Source organism: Trichomycterus rosablanca, chromosome 7 (genome assembly GCF_030014385.1).
Source record: "Trichomycterus rosablanca isolate fTriRos1 chromosome 7, fTriRos1.hap1, whole genome shotgun sequence".
In the NCBI taxonomy this organism is placed as follows: domain Eukaryota; kingdom Metazoa; phylum Chordata; class Actinopteri; order Siluriformes; family Trichomycteridae; genus Trichomycterus; species Trichomycterus rosablanca.
The window spans coordinates 35,957,154-35,974,862 of NC_085994.1; the positions used below are offsets into that span (position 1 = coordinate 35,957,154).

The 17,709-nt window shown below is 39.4% G+C and overlaps 1 protein-coding gene across 1 annotated transcript in view; it reads left to right on the forward strand.

Annotated features, from left to right (window-relative positions):
- The window catches only part of LOC134317916 (phosphatidylethanolamine-binding protein 4), a 99,841-nt gene that overhangs the window by 34,777 nt on the left and 47,355 nt on the right, over nt 1–17,709 (forward strand). Inside the window, exon 4 of the mRNA XM_062998653.1 lies at nt 3,821–3,919. Within this exon, the coding sequence (XP_062854723.1) occupies nt 3,821–3,919 (99 nt within the window). The remainder of the gene's footprint in view (nt 1–3,820; nt 3,920–17,709) is intronic.

Below are 17,709 nucleotides of genomic sequence, written 5' to 3' on the forward strand. Positions count from 1 at the left end.
TCCAGTTCACCTCACTTGCATGTCTTTAAACTGTGGTGGGGAGCTCCTGGAGGAAACCCACACAGACACAAGGAGAACATGCAAACTCCACACAGAAAGGACTCGAACCATTTGACCTGGGAATCGAATCCAGGACCTTCTTGCTGTGAGGTGACAGTGCTACCCACCGTGCCACCCCAATGAATGAATGCAATTATGCCAAAGTTAAAATAGCTATTTTTCAACTGTTAACAACTTTACTTATTGTTGTATTTCTAGAGAATGTACTTGGTTATATATACACTACATGGCCAAAAGTATAGCGTTTATACATACCCTTTACAAAAGAGTGTAAAATCAAGCATTCAGATGTGCCATCTCTATAGACATGCATTGTCATGCTGGCATGGGTGACACTGAAGAGCTCAGAGACTTTCAACATGGCATCGTCACTGAACATTATTTTCTTACCAAGTCAATTTCTTTGAATTTCTTTGTAAATTTGAATTTCAGCTCAGTGAATGTTAAAGTGATATAGAGGTGTAGAGGTGAACAAATCATAAATACTGGACTGGCCTGTCTGTAGTCCTGACCTGTTCCCAATAGAGAATGTGTGGTGAATTTTGAAATAGAAAATGCAAAAATGACAACGATGTACTGTTGCACAGCTTGAGACGTGTTTGCAGGAAGAATGGGGGAAAAAACACCTGAAACACTCATCGCTTGGTATCCTTAGTGCGAAAACGACTTTTTAATGTTGCAAGATTGTTTGGTTGTTTATTAGGATTTTAATTTTTAACTTTAGCTACATTCATGACAGGACAGGTAGTTTACTCATTACACAAGATTCATCAGTTCACAAGGTTATATCAAACACACTCATGGACAATTTTGTATATCCAGTTCACCTCACTTGCACGTCTTTGGACTGTGGGAGGAAACCGGAGCACCCGGAGGAAACCCACGCAGACACGGGGAGAACATGCAAACTCCACACAGAAAGGACCCGACCTCCCCACCTGGGGATCGAACCCAGGACCTTCTTGCTGCGAGGCCACAGTGCTACCCACTTAGCCACCGTGCCGCCCTAATGTTGCAATAATGTAGTATAATGTGGTAAATGTTTTACCACTCCTTATTATTTGCCGGCCTAAAATCGAGGAATAGATGTACAGTACAGTAACAAATGAAACGAAGTTGACAAAATATGAAATATCTTGGGTTCATACTGTCTGCAGTAAAATAAAAGTCAAAGTAAATGTAAGAAATACTTTTTTATTATTAGCATTTTTCATACTGTCCCAACTTTTTCTGATTTGCGGTTGTATTAATACCAATGCTTTGGAGATGTAGTGTTTGACAAACTTATATGGATGCATTATTCAGTCATTTTTTTTATTGAAGCTAACGAAGCACTACAATACACATTATATACCATGTTCGTGTCTGTTTGAGAAGGTGCCATGCCTGCACGGTGACTGCCGTGATTGACAGCTCTACTTGCCAGAGCGAGGCGTATAATAATAACGCCATCATATGGTCTGGCAGATTTTGGGCTCGGCACCAGAGATGACAAATGTGCACACGCAATAATTCAATCTGCTGCTACAATTCTCCAACTTTAAAGGGACCCACAGAAGCCGAGTAGTTGGAGCAATTAAGCCGGTCAGTCGTCTCCGTCGTGGTGGTATAGCACCCGAAATGTCTGCCAGGTTGTTTACACTAAAGTGTTGTTGTAGAAGACAGAAAGCAGGAAAGAAAAGAGGAAACAACAAAACTTGTGGACAGATTGAGATGCAGCAAATGTGAGAGGAGTGTAAGATGGCATGAAAATATCAGCAGCTAATTAAGGCTTTTTTTTACATACTGTACATCACACATTTCAGTTGAGTTTCTTAAGAAAAAAGTATTTGAGCCATTGATGTGTTATGGCTGATGTGATTTGGTAAATAAAACTCAGTGAACCTGTGGGAATATTGATTATAGGATTGGGCAATATGATGATATGATTGGCATGGTGATATGATCACAGCATGATACATAGTTTGGTGAGTATTGTAAGGAATCCATGTTTTTTAGAAGTGAATTGACACTGATTTGACTGATTTGGCATTAAAACTTGTTTTGGTGTAATTGAATTTTTTTATTTATGGTCTAGCAGCTCTTAAGTCTGCATCTTACGTTTCTTTATTTCAGTTTCTCTAAACTAGTTTCTCACTAGTCTTTTTCCTTTCTGTTTTTACCGCCCTTCTCTTGTACTGCTGTAACAAGTTAATTTCCCCAAGGGGATCAATAAAGTCTTATCTTATCTTATCTTACTAAATGTTTTATTTTTAGGACATGTTAGGAAATCAGTTGAAGGATAGACGTTTTGTAGTACTTATTAACTACAGGGTTGCCTCTTAAAAAAAAAAAAGAAACTCTGAAAGGTTGAGAGTTCGAATCCCAGCTCTGCCATGCAGCCACTGTTGGACCCTTGAGCAAGGCCCTTAACCCTCTCTGCTCCAGGGGCGCCATACAATAGCTGACCCTGCGCTCTGACCCCAGCTTCCAAACAATCTGGGATATGCGAAGAAAGAATTTCATTGTACTGTACCTCTGTATATATGACAAATAAAGGCATTCTGTTGGGCCCCTGAGCAAGACCCTTAACCCCTAAATTTCTAAATGCAGTAAACTTAAATGACCACACCATGTGAAAATGTTAAATGAGGCAGAACTTGCATAATAATATCCGAGCAGTACAAGAGGTGAAGGAATGCTCAAACTTCAGTCCCTGTTCTTTGTGAAAGTAATAAGTGTTGGTTTAACTAGCAAAAATGCCAGTCTATTGCTGGGCCTCAGCCACCCCCCTCGCCTCAGGCACAGCCAGTCATGCCTGTATGTAGACGCCCAACCGACTGATAGCACTGCTGGGGGTGTAAACCCTGGATCACCTCATGTTGAAAACTCAAAATCGGATTTAAAATAAGTCAAGATAGAAAGATGAGTCTGTGATGGGGATTCAAAATTGCTTGGGCATAATAAATAATCTTGGTAATACTGATTGAATATAAAATATTAATAATAAGTAACATGTATTGTTCATGTCTTCATAAGATAAATAACATGAGCATAACCCTCGTGAGCTGAAGCAGCTTAGCATTTAGATTTTAAACAGAGTCGGAAACACAAGCACTAACTTACCCTGCTAATCATAATTAATCACACAGGCTCTGTTCTCAAGTTAACTTCTTTTGAGTTCTTCATCCCTAGTTGAGCTATTTATGGCAGAAGTTTTAGTTAGATTACTTAAAGCTGAAAGCGTACTTAGGGCAGATGATTATGGTTTATGGTTAGCTGTCAAAAAAAATCTTGATGTACGTGATGACAATGTTAGTCTTATAGTTGTTCACACGTTTGGTCAGATCGTGTATCTCATTGTCCAGTTTTCTTAAAATGGTCTATAAATGAAACATCAAGTAAACTTTTGTTTATTGTGAAAGTCCTCATCAATCTTCATCGTTTACAATGAAACTGTCATCTAAAAAGTTTTACCTAAACACTTATCACTGATAACTTATGATATTAATTATTATTATTTACTCCGCTTTGTTCACTGACTGACAGGCAAACACTAACCCAGAAGAGAGCGAAATGCAAATGAAATGCAAAACTGTAGGTAATTAATGCAGCTTCTGTAACAGGTGGCTAAATAAATCTTTTAGAAGAAAATTCAGTCGTGGTAGACGGGTGATTCTGATGATGATGTGCAGGATATTTGACTAGTGTAATGTAATAAATATCTTTTTTATACTCAAAACTCTAGAACAACACTTTCTCCTTCTCTCTCTCTCTGTAGCAGAAGAAGTACACACTGATGATGGTGGACCCTGATGCCCCCAGCCGTACCAATCCCACCCGAGCATACTGGAGGCACTGGTTACTGGTTGACATAGAGGTAGGGGCGATAAACCCAGATTCATATCTCTCTTTTAGAGGTTTCATCAATCCTCCCAAACTGCTGTATGCTCTTGCTACTGGGTGGTCACTGCTAAAACTTGCCCCCGGGAGCTCAAACTCTCCACGGTTTTTGACCTGCATGTTAGACTGCTGCACCACCCGAGCTCACGATGTGCTGCATTGTTATGGGCTGTATACAATAATAACACTATCGGTGGCACACTAATTTAACACACCATTTAATCTGCTAATATGCAGTTTGAGATGCAACCAGGGTGATTTCAAAGAATGACAGTCTGTCCCAGGCTGTGATTGCACCAATTTACACTATGATGTTTTCCAGGAATCAGTTTTATTGTATGTGTTGATATATTTAAAACAGAAAGTCATTTCTCTTTTATTATGGCTACGAATGACAGAAACCAACAATAAGTGGGACACTGTGTCTGGTCCATACTGAAGGGATCATGATTATCAGGGTACTGATGGGTCCATAATGATAATAATTATTAACATTATTAAAATAACATTATGATATTTATTACTTATTATTGTTAGTTATTTTGTTGATTACATTTTGTTGGTTATTAATATTCATTACATTTACATTTTCGACATTTAGCAGACGCCTTTATCCAAGCGACTTACATTACAGTTACAGTATACAGTCTGAGCAACTGAGGGTTAAGGACCTTGCTCAAGGGCCCAACAGCAGCCAGTGGTGGGGCTTGAACCAGTGATCTTCTGATTACTAGTCCAGTACATTAACCACTAGGCTACGGCTTGCCCCATTACAATAATATTAAGAATTATTATTATTATTATTATCTATTCATTCTTTAATTCAATACCTTTTTTACCATCACTTTTTCTGGTCAGGGTCATAATGGGACTGATTAACTTGGAAAAAGTAGGACGCCAGTCAATCACAGGGCACACACACACACACACACACACAGCAATTTTCTAATTGCTCTTAGGGCCTGACAGCATGTCTTTGGACTTATTTGAGGAAACCCGAACACCCTCCGGAAACAGTTGTAGTCTAGCGGTTAAGGTACTGGACTAGTAATCAAAAAGGTCACTGGTTCAAGCCCCACCACTGCCAGGTTGCTGCTGTTGAGCAAGGGCCCAAACCCTCAATTAAGCCTCAGTTGCTCAGACTGTATACTGTCACACTACTGTAAGTCGCTTTGGATAAAGGCGTCTGCTAAATGCCGAAAATTTAAATGTAAACCTACGCAGACATTTTATAATTATTATTGTTATTATGCAGGTGATAATATTATTATTAAATATGTAACATTGATCATTTGTCATATGATGATGAAGGCCCTAGTCTTAAAATTTACTTTGGTGTCTGTCACTCTCTCCCTTTTAGAGAAACGTATGTGGGTGTGGGTCAGATACAGGACTGGTTCGTTACATGCTTTGTATCCAAAAATCAAAACCATAACAGCCGTATAAATCTCTTTAGGATGTTATGTACAATTTTGAAAAAAGCACAATATTTTTGCATGTATGCTGTGTGAGAAGAAACTCTTATCGCTTCAGATGTTCCATAAAGCCATACAGCCACTGATCACACTTATAATGAACTGTAAAAACATAAAAAACAATCTATACACTTATAAAATACGAATACAGTTAAAACTATAAACTTGGCACAGGCAGTCCAGGACATAATGTGCAAAGGGAAAGGTGTCAAAAACACTTCAGTGGGCAAACAATTCCTGGATCATAGCGACTGTATCTGCACCTTCCATGTGCTTCACACTTGTGCTTCGTTTCCGATGCGTTGCATAATGACTGAATAAAAATATCACGTTAGTCATCAGCGCTTCTAGGAAAATTCATCAGGTTGGACGGTGGGGACGCTGGTGTTCCAGCTCAGAATGAGACTCTCTAAAAACTCTGCATTCGTTCTACTAACTGGCTTTTACTCTCCCTGAGGCAAGCGTTCATTCACAGAAGAATCCTGTGTCGTCCTTCATATTGGTGCCTGCTTATTCCAAAACTGTTAAACCAACACTTATTACTTTCACAAAGAACAGGGACTGAAGTTTGAGCATTCCTTCACCTCTTGTACTGCTCGGATATTTATTATGCTAAGCGTTTGTGACAAACAGGTGGGCGAACATTTCTCCTGCATGACAGCAGCAACTGCATGTCGGCTCTGTTCAGCTGAGCAAGGGAACAATAAACAAGACTGGAAAACAGAAGAAAAGAGGAGTGTGAGGCCAGGCACCTTCCAGCTCATTTTTGCCCTTTCTTCATACATTTAAAACTAAACAGAGTACCAGAATAACATAGTCTTAGTGCAAAGTGAAATTTGCATTGTGTTCATTCGATTGCATGTATGAACAAAAATATGTGGACGTGTCTTGCAATTATTGAGTTTAGGTGTTGCAGCCACACCAATTGTCAACAAGTGTGTAAAAACAATGGCATAATTTATGTTTTCTATACTTTAACCAGTTACCTGTGCACAAAGCGAGATTCCAAAATAAATTATTCCAATAGTTGGAATACTAAATACCTTTGGGATAAACTGAAACATCAGTTAATTGCAAGCCAGGTGTTCTTGTCCAAGATCAGTGCCTTGCAAATTTTAAGTATATGGCATAAATTCTCACTAAAACTCTCAGTAATCATATGGAAACGTTGGAAAATATGGACGTTCATGGTTTTGGAAAGGGGTGTCCAGCAAACTCATGGTCAAGTGTTCATAAGTGACACATTTTCTTACACCTGCTGTACGGGATTTTGATCATGTGACCTAGTAGGTCATTGAAGTACAGAAAACTTGCTGGAAGCAGTTTGAATTAATAAAGTACCTATCCAGGGCAGTTGTGGCCTAGCGGTTAAAGTACTAGACTAGTAATCAAAAGGTCACTGGTTTAAGCCCCAGCACTGCCAGGTTGCCACTGCTGGGCCCTTGAGCAAGGCCCTTAACTCTCAATTGTTTAGACAATACACTATCAAAGTACTGTAAGTTGCTTTGGATAAAAGCCTCTGTTCAGTATTATTACAGTAGCAGATTAGTTCACGTCGTCTAATATTCAGAGCTTAAGTGTCATTTGAAATAAATTAAAGTTAACAAAAATTAAACAAAGACTTTTTCTGTTCTTGTTAATTTGTGTTAATGTTTTTGTTATTATTATTCAATGTATTTTATATAATTGTATAGGTATTTTAAAAGCAAAATCTAATATATTAGCACAGTGTGTCTGTACCACTAAGCTCAGCATTACCGTCACCATCCTGCTGCTCTTCCTCCGATACGGTGTAATCTCCTCCCCGTCTGGCCAGGTGACACACTGTAAATAAACAGATGCATTTCAGGTGCTCAGACAGACAGCCTCTCAATACCCTGTCAGTGTGTGGGCGGCGACATGTGGCCGGTCCACTCCCTGATTGGCCGTTTGGTCGTGCTGCGTGTGTGATGAGTAGCCGTGGTTGGTCAGAGGTTTAATGAGGCTGGTGGGAGGTGAGTAATTGCTACGGTGACTTCCTCTGACCTCGCTCAAGTTATAATAACGTCTCGAGCGAATGTGTGGAATTAGGTGTCCTGGAATACTCTTGGGCTTCAGGTGCCACACAAATGAACACTTCCTCTCTCGCTCATGCCCCTTATTTAGACATCGGCTCTGTAATTCCTTTTTTTAGAAATTAAATTACAACTAGTATTTGACTTGTTCCACCTCTGTGTAAGCTAACGTAATGTTCGTTGTTTATTGCATTTGGATGCCAAAACTTGTTTTAAATTATCTATCAAACTCTCTATCAAGACTCTGTTTTTAATAATTAAATAACAGCCTCACAAGCCATAATTTTCTTTACTTATTTACAGACCAGACCCACAAAACCAGAAGTTTTGCTTTAACTTGTTTTTTTCCTGCAAGAAGTTATTACATTTTTAATTTATTTAAAATGCAACAGAAATCCAGCACTACTGCTACTATTTCCCACAGACTTATAGTTAACAAAAATAAAAATTAAAGAAATAAATAAAAACAACATTAAAATCAATCCAAATCAGAATAAAATCATATTTCCCACTATAAAGCTCATTTCTAGCTGGACCTTGGCCATTAAATCCCAACCCCCCTCCAACCACACATAGCCAGTCCTGTCTGTATGTACACACCTGACTGCCCGACAGATCTGCAAATGCCTAGTTTACACTACACGATTTTCGCTCGTGAAGATTTTTGCTCGACCGCAGAGAGATGTCAAATATCTGGATCTGAATCGCACAACTGGCAATGAGTGCTATGTCAAACAGCCAATGAGAACGCAAGATACGGGGTGAGGGGAAAAACATAACACCAACGTTGCAATGCAAAAAAAATATTTATTAACCTCCAACTCACTATAAAACAATCCAAGAGATCCAGTTTAGTGTAGTGTGAACTGTACAGCGACCTGACGTAGTGTAGTGTGAACGTGGCATAAGGATTCGAACCCTGGATTCCAGCCGTAGTGGACTAGCATAATATACTGCAGCTCTACCCGAGTACACTTATTAGTATTATTGTATTGTATTATTGTAAGTAGTACCTTTAGTAAAGATGTCCTGAAAAATGGGAAATAGAATTTGCTGTGTATATATTGTGGCAGAATGAAAAAAAATTTCAAACTTAAATTTAAATTAAGATTCTCTAGTGATTATAGATAGTTTATACATTTAGGCCTCAGCTCATGTAAGGGGGAAATATAAAGTCTGGTTGTATTCGAATGTGAAAAAAATTTTTAATATGAAAAGTTACTGAAGTTTAAACAGTAAATAGACTTCTTTTAATTTAGACAATGACAATTTGACAATGTAAAGATAAAAGAAAATATCATCTGGAGCATGTGAAGAAAAGGAAGACATTCTTATAGACATCATTTCATCTCTGAATGCACTCATGTGCTCATCTTGGCTGTGTGATAGAGATTATTTATAGCCTTTAAATATGACCTTACCAGAGACTTTTGTGGTTAAAAAGCTTGTAGGTGGTGACTAGGTGCCACTGATAGCACACCCGTGGCCCTCCCCAGATGAAGTCATTTTTAACCTTTAGATTCTGGGCTGCCACCTTTTTGCCCTAAAAGAACTGGGAAGAATTTTCCACTCCAGCAGGCGTTTACTATCAGTGCCTTTGGTTCTTTGTTTAAAGCACTCAGACGATGTTAGAACATGGTCAAGATCAAAACTCCTGACATCTCTCTGAAGTGCATGCTGAGAGAGAGAAAACGTTTGTTTTTTTTAATCACTCATCCTCGGCTGACTTCAGCGCTTGGAAGTTTTGTTTTCAGCCTCTTACAATAGTGCCAGTGATGAAGTACAATTAAGCTGAGAATTAGAGTGCCATATTATAGAAACATCAAAACTTTTGTTATTTAGTGGCAGAATTGGATTGTACTGAATGCATGGATTGTAATGAAAGAAATAAAATGAAATGATTTGCTGCAAAGTTTATATTTTTTATACAATTAATTTATCACATCTGATAGCAATTGCTGTGACAAACACATGAATTCAAAAATTAAGGGGTGTCCCAATACTTTGCATCTGGTGATTGTGGTGGCCATTGGATGTGTTTAATGTAATCCTGTTCAGACCTGCTGATTTTTACCAGATGGTGCCCAAACCATTAACATACCTAACAGTTGACAGCTGGCGTTGTGGGTTGAAAACATTCTTTGGCTGTCTTCAGAAGGAAATCTGTCTTTCTTATTGTTGAGGAATCCAGGAAGAGTTTTGAGCTTTACTCCAAGGAGGGTGTATTTACCTGACAGACACTCCCTCCGATATGTGTGCAGTTCACCAATCCCTTCTTTATCTCCCGTACTTTGGTGGATTTGTGCGTAAGGTCAGCTTCGCGTAAGGGGAGCCACGCCCCGATCTTTGTGCTCCACCACTTTCTGTACAGGCGCCCTGGAAAACCAAGGTCCTTACACAGCGTTGATAACCCCAACCCCTTAGTCTGGTCTTTCCCACCCAGCAGACTGGAGGCCAATTTTGTCTGCTGCAGACATTAGCCAATCGTTCCTGCTAGAGCCGACTAGTAGCAGAGCCGAGATTCGAACCCGGGTGCTCGGAATTTTGACGCTGGTGTGCTAGCGGATTATCCTGTTTTGTTTATTTAAGCAGTGACCACAGTACAGCGGGTAACTGAATGGATTTACACTTTGTGAAGCTTAGCATTTGTTAAGACTGGATCATAGAGGTGCGCATTTAATTCTGTGGTAGGTTTCGTGGCTGGAATCATGCAAGTGTCACTAAACTTTGTTCTTGTTTGACTTCTGGTTATTTTAAACGTTTGAAATATTCTTTGTTTTTGTGATTAATACTCATGCAATTCAGATGCCCAGTGTTTGGCCTTATTGTCTCAAAAATCTAAGTGCTGATTATCAAATCTCTGACACGTTTAGAACCTAATAGAACCCATCTATGCAGCTTTATGGTCACTTCAAAGTCCAGCTGTTTTTTTATGTGCTGTTTAGACTATTTTGTCCGTCCTGTATTTTTGCAGACATGTTGTCATTTTCTCTGAATCTAAATAAGGAAGAGTCACTGTTGATGGCCATGTAAGTAGATGTTGTCCTTGCAGTGTTGAGGAAGTAGAACGCTGCATCATAGTGCACATTTCCTCTGACAATGTCTACTGTAATAGCAAATATATATTTAAATAAACTATGATGTTACGATGCTGGTATTTTCCCCTTGTTTTGAATATGTAGGATTGGTAGGATATGTAGGATATGTAGAACTACTTATTCAGTAATCCTGTGTTGTTACTCAGAATAGGTGAAGGTGTGGGAGGAAACTTTTCTTGCTATAATTCGGAGAGACACAGTTATGATGATAAATTCTGTTTATTTTTAACAAACTCATGGTCCATGTGTTTGAATTTCCAGTTTAATTTTCTTTACTTCTGATTTCATGTTGTTGTGATGTTTTGTCCATTTAATTTCCATCAACCGCTTTATCCTTGGCAGGGTCGTAGCGGGTCTGGTTTTACCGGGAAACTTTGGGCTCTCAGCAATGGTGAGCTCGTGTGATAGACCTCTGTGCCACCAAATCAACTTTTACATTGTTATTTATGTATATTATTTGGCGCTCAGCTAGCCCGCCATCAGTCAGATCTGGCTTTGAATCACAGACGTTCTATCGGATGGAAGGGAGGAAGCTGAACTGCCCTGCACCCAGTGTTCACAGTGGAACCAGAAGCCATGACCCCGACCAGTATAAACTGATTTATGAAAATGAAAAAAGAAAAAATTAATATATTTTCTTGATTGACTATGCGAACACAAGCACATTTCTAGTACTTTATTAGCTGCAACATTAATACTATAACACTATTTGTTCCTTTATAAGCCAGACTTTCATTGTGCATAATTTGTTAACATTTATAAAAAAATTTTATTCATTTACTTTTTGTCTTTTTGCACTTTATTTTAGTATTTGCACCCTTTTTCTTTCAATCTTGACATTTGAAATTTACCACTACAGTTATTTCTGTACAGTTCTCGGCAATGAGAAGCGCTAAATCACTGTCTGTGCAGAGTTTGGCATGTTCTTTCCCTATCCACTTGGGTTTACTACATGTACCCTGGATTCTTTTCAACCCTTAATGTACAGCAGACAGGTGGATGGGTGTCTCTTAAAAGTGTTGCCCTATGATGGGCTTCCATTATATGCCAGAGCATTTCTGGAATGGGCTCAGGACTGACCTTGACCCTGATCATAACAAAGCAATTATTGAAGACAAATACAAGAAAAGACTGAATTAATAAATGAGAAAAAAAAAATGAATAAATGAAAATAACTCATGAAATTAAAATGTTTGGTGGTTTTGTGCAATATGTGGCTCTTTTTGTGCAGGTGTGTGGGTAGAGATAATTAAAACATTTATCATTTTCTTACCAACGCTTTTGCCTGGTCAGGGTCACAGTGGGTCCAGTTTTCCCTGGAATCAATGCATTAAATCACGAGGCTAATCCATTGTGATCCCAAACTCAGACATATCTATCATGTCTGTATGTACTGTAGATGCTGGACCAGCAAGTAGCACCACTGAATCCCAGCAGTAGTAGGCTGGCCTGTTTTACCACTACAGCACAAGTGCAATATAAAAATTGTATTTCCCTAAAAAAAGTTATTAATTTGGTCATTTAGTCGTTAATTCATTCATTTTCTTCCACAGTTCGTCCAGTTCGTTCTGATGTGGTCTTATACCTTATAAAATGTTCATCACTTCACCATGTTCACTGCGTCATTAACTTTGTTTGGCGGCTCTTGTGCAGATGGACTCTGTTTCTCACTTTGCTGCCAACTCACCACTCGCCATCAGCTGCCAGTCAGAGCCACCACTCAAGATTTCTAGCACACGGTGCGAATCAGAAAGCCCACTCCAAAGGTTTACTATGTTGTTGCTGGTGCCGTGTTTTCACTCACTAACAATAATCACTTCATGCTCTCCAACATGGCCCTTCTACCTCTGTTACAGTTTCCATGCAACCGTTTACAGATCAGATTCTCCAGCTCTCGAACTCTGAGGTGTTGCTGTGTATCTACTATCATCATTTATACTTCTCTCATGCTGTTTACATACTTCTACTACTTTCTTTTTTACACAATGGTGCTCAGCTTCGATACAAAGCCAACAGGTGCTTACACTACATGTGCTGCTACAATTATAATCTCACTCTTTCATTGTATGTCAGCCTTAAAGGTACAGTTAGTGCAGAGGTGTCAAACTCATTTTCACAGAGGGTCTAAAGCGACTTACAGTATACAGTTTTTAAGCAATTGAGGGTTAAGGGCCTTGCGTGAGGGCCCAACAGCAGCAACCTGACAGTTGACAGTGGTGGGGTTTGAACCAGCGACCTTATGAATACTAATGCAGTACCTTAACCTCTAGGCTATAACCGCCCTCTCTATCAGCTATCAGCTCTATTACAAAATCAACATGCCTTATGGGAGATGTAGTTTATTCATGATTTTACAAGCATAGACTTTGATTTGAAGACCATCATACGCCTTTTAAGCTCTTGCAGGCAACGTAAGATGATGTGGCGGGCCTCGAGTTTGACACATGTGAGTTGGTGATGTTGGTAGAAGTATGCAGGTTAGCTATATTTTGAACCTGAAGGCATCCTCTTCTTTCAGCATTTCCTTTAATGTCAAAACCCAGAAAACATGCAGATATGCTGACGGGCACACCCACTATTTCTAAAACCTGGTCTGTACAATTCATTAGAGAAGCCATGTATTTAAAATAAACAGTTTACAAATAGACTTACCATTTGATTTAGTTCTCTTTAAGGTTTTTTTTAAATCAGCAGTGCATTTTTCACTCATTTTACCACCAGTGTAAATCATTGTGTTTATATTTTAGTTACTGTAGCTGCCAATTATTTTGGCATATAGTCTCTATGCCCTAAGGTATGTGGACAGTCATCCTATAAATGAGAATACAGATTTTTTTAGCCATACCCATTATTTAAAGGTATTTAAAATCTCTTTTTTTTTTTCATCCAGCCAAAACGCATCATTTTTTCCTGATCAACCCTTGCACATGCTTTTCTTCAGTGTCCACAGTGTTTGCACAGCTAACATGTGCCTTCCTCAGCGAAAGCAGGAATTGATAATGAAGTTGTTAATTCCAGTGGAGCAGATGGTGATGAAAAGAGGAAGCTTCAGGAGCTGCAGTGGCCTCCCCGTTTAGCACCCGACGTGCCTGACCTGCTCCGGCTCCCAATTCCCACCTGCTCTCGCACTCCTGCACTTCAATCATGGAGCATTACCAAAAAAACACTCCCCAAACAGCTTGTTCTGCCTCCAACTAACTTTCCCTCCAGATTGTCGTCCCCGCCTTCTCCGAATACCCTCTCTCTTTATCTCTCCCTCTCTCTCACTTTCTCTCTTACTTTCCCTCTCTCGCTTTCTTTCTCTTGCTCTCTCTCTGAATGCAGATGTTCATGTTTTGTGTTGACAGTAATGAAGAGGAGAGTCATTAGTAAAGGAGACTTTAATGTGTCAATAAACCACTAGCTTACAAAAAACTATTCCGTCTAATACTCTAAATACCCACAATATTATAGGATTGTAGTGCAGTGAGGGAAATAATGGTCTTCAAAAATCACAGATTTCACAGATTTTTAAAGAAAAGTGCCACATTTCACAGCAGTCATTAAATGTCACTCATAAATTGAATGATAGAATAAATGGAAGCTACGATACACAGCATAGCCGACCTCAATAAGATGAAAACTCTCGTCCGGGTTTTGAAACCTCCCACATCCACAAAATCGGTTGGGAGCTTTTCAAACTCAGTTACCCGAGTCGTGTTTTTAGCTGCTTTATACTTCGACATCTTGGACATTTTGTCTAACCGAATGCTTAGACCGAGCATTTTTACAATTTGCTGAGTTTATAAAGAAAAAACTGGTACATAGACAAACTATCGGGAGTATAATACTTTACTGTCTCGTTCTTTTGAGGCGCAGCACAGACTACACGGAGATGATCACGTGTGTAGAGAAGCGTACTTTTCTTTTGATTATGGAATCCCCAAAGGGACAAAATGCACTCAATACGTAAACACACATCGAACACTGTCAGCACACTACACCATAGAAAAGTCTGTTACACTAACATAACTGCTGTATGATTGATTGGACCTCCTCATACCGCATATTGAGCCTCATATTTTATATGTTTTCAGTGAATGAGAAATTGAAATGACTTATCCTTTATGGACCTCGTTTTGTGTGTCTGTGGGACAGTTTAATACAAAGCATTTGCAATGTCAGGCACTGGTGTTGGATGAGTGAGAAGGCCATCCCAAAGGTATTTAGTGAGACTGAGGCTGGGGCTCAGTACAGGCCACTGGAGGCCATGTCTTTGTGGACCTCATTTTGTATCCGGTGGCACAGTCATGCTAGGCCAGAAAAGGCCCTTCCCTCCCCAAACTGTTGCCTCAGAGTTGGAAGTTGGAAGCAAGTAATTGCATGCATATACCACACTCTCTCTACAGTCCTTAAAAAGAGACCTTAAAAAACGTCTCCCCTATTGCACTCGCAACCTCAGTCGAATGCACAACACCCACAGAGACAGATTCCTACAAAGAGTTTTAAGACATACGGAGGAACTATGTGTCTGTGGGGCAACCAACCAGGCCAGCAGCACACCTGGGACATTTGGGTTATTTTAATAATTTATTTTTTTGCTACCCACCCTTTGCTCAGTGTTCATCCAGATCCCTCGATCATCCAGACATCCAGATCCCCGGTGAAGAAAGGGTGTGGAAGTGTTCCTGTCTGACTTCCTCTGTTCGGCTCAGTGTTATAATCACTAATTACTAACAGACTGAAAATTAAAGTTGGGATGCTCTCAGGTTGAGTGAGGAGGTTGGACGTCTGTCATGCGACACACACACGCACATCTCAGGGAGAGTGGAATGTGCGTTCAGTTACAGCGATTGGAATCAGACAGTAACAGACAGTGGATGTATTATGTCTGACATTCCAGCAGCTGTTTATGTGTTTTAGGGTTTGGCAGGATGATTATACACACCGGTCAGTAATAACATTAAAACCACCCACCTAATAAGCTGTCCAAAAAGCTCTGACCTGCCAAAACAGGAACATTACGAGAGTCCTGTGGTATCTGGTACCAGGACATTACCAGCAGCTTCTTTATGTTGTGAGGTGGATCGTCCAACAGTGCATCCTGGTGCTATGTCTTCCATGAGTAAACAATAAAAAAGTCAACCTTCTTCCATTGCTCCTATTGTCCAGTTATGATGCCTGCATGCCCATCCTGGGTGCTTTGAGTGGTGGATAGGAGTTAGCATGGGTACTTTCACTGACCTATGGCTATGCAACACAATACATAGCCATGCAAAATTTTTGCGGTCCTAATCTTTTGCTGTATCAGTGCATATACCGTATGGCAATAGTCAAGTGTAGACCAGTTGACATTTATTTCAACCATTTGTTTAGCAGTACAGATATGATAATATTTATTTATTAGGGTTTTAACATCATGTTTTACACACTTTGGTTGTATTTGTGACAGGACAGGTAGTTACTGCTTATACAAGATTCATCAGTTCAAGTCCTCCAATTCACCTCCTGGAAGAAACCCACACAGACACGGGGAGAACATGCAAACTCCACACAGAAAGGACCCGAAACGCTCCACCTGGGAATTGAACCCTGGACCTTCTTGCTGTGAGGTGACAGTGCTATAACCGAGCCACCGTGCTGCCCCAGAATTTTTGGGACCCTTGGGAAGAAATCTCTCATTTGTTATCCTTGTTGTTTAGCTTAATCTCACACAGAATGTAAAAGAAAATAAAAGAAAATGATAAATGCAGCTAATTCTGTTCCCATTCATATTTTAATTAGTTTAACTTTACCTGAGTGTTAAGTGGGGTTAAGTGTTTATCCATGAACTTCTGTTTTTACTGGAGTATAAAAATGAGGTCACTTACCTTGTCATTCATCAGCATGAAGGAAATTTCCGAAAATACAAATCAAATTAGACAAGAGCATGTTGAACCAGGTCATGAATAAAAGTGTAAATAGACGTGAAATAAATCGGGCAATGGCCATAAAAGCACTGTATAGCCAAATGAATTTAGACAACCCTTCAAATGATTAACGCCAGATGTATACGTGTATGAAATCAACTAAACAAATTGTTCTGAATTGGAAGGTTGCTGATTTAAGCCCTACCACTGCCAGGTTGCATCTGTTGGGCCCTTGAGCATGGCCCTCCGTTGCTTTATAGGTGTCAATTAGCATTATTTTTACTTCCTAGGCTGCTCAAAGGAGCCTGTGGTTGTTGAGTTTTATCACACAGTTTGAAAAGTCAAAACAGGAATTATAAATCTTTATGAGTCACAAACTGAATGGGTAATTACTAGAAAGAATATCTGGAAAAGTGTTATTTCAAAAAGGAAATGCTTCAGATGTGATGTCTGCTACTGTTCACATTAAGAAATGAATAAAATTAAACAACATTGCATTTCTGTTTTTACTGGAGTATAAAAATGAGGTAACACAAAGGTCATTTTACTTTGTCATTCATCAGCATGATTAAATTTACCTTAATTTCCTTCGGGATTAATAAAGTATCTAGCTAGCTAGCTATTTCTACAGCTGTACTGAGATAGAGGATTTTGGCTAAAGTTTGGCTACTTTCTTAAAAGCCCTATAGGGAGATTGAGCTTTTTTGCCAGTCCTATGATTGGATTATGGTTTTGTTCCTTGAAGCACTGTGTTTTTCTCAAAAGACAATGCTTTTCTTTTTCTGAATGTGTGTGTGTGTGTGTGTGTTTGTGTGTATGCACTCAGCTGAAGAAGCTGTTAAGCTCTGTAAGCGACTCCTGGCCTCCTCTGTAAGGTCACTGACATGGTGAATAACTGTAGGAGTTTGTTATGCCAAGCCCTTACTGGGTTCTGGATCCTGTTTTTTTTTTTTTTTTTTTTTTTTTTTTTTTTTTTTTTTAAATCAAGGTGCTGTTTACACTGATTGCAGCCTTTCAGTCTGTTGCAGTCTATTGAATAGTGTGTATGTGTGTAGGCGGGTGCCTGTGTGTGTGTGTACACGTTATTGTGGTGTGTATGTGTCAGTCAGAGCACGGTTGTCTTTGTATTTAAAGAATCTGAAGTTTTCGCTTCATTTGGTAGGTGTTATTAGGGCCCCAGATCCTGCCTGTAGTGTATAATTTCTCTCAGCAGCATGTTTCCCCCTGTGACAGACGCTTTTCTTAAGGAAGG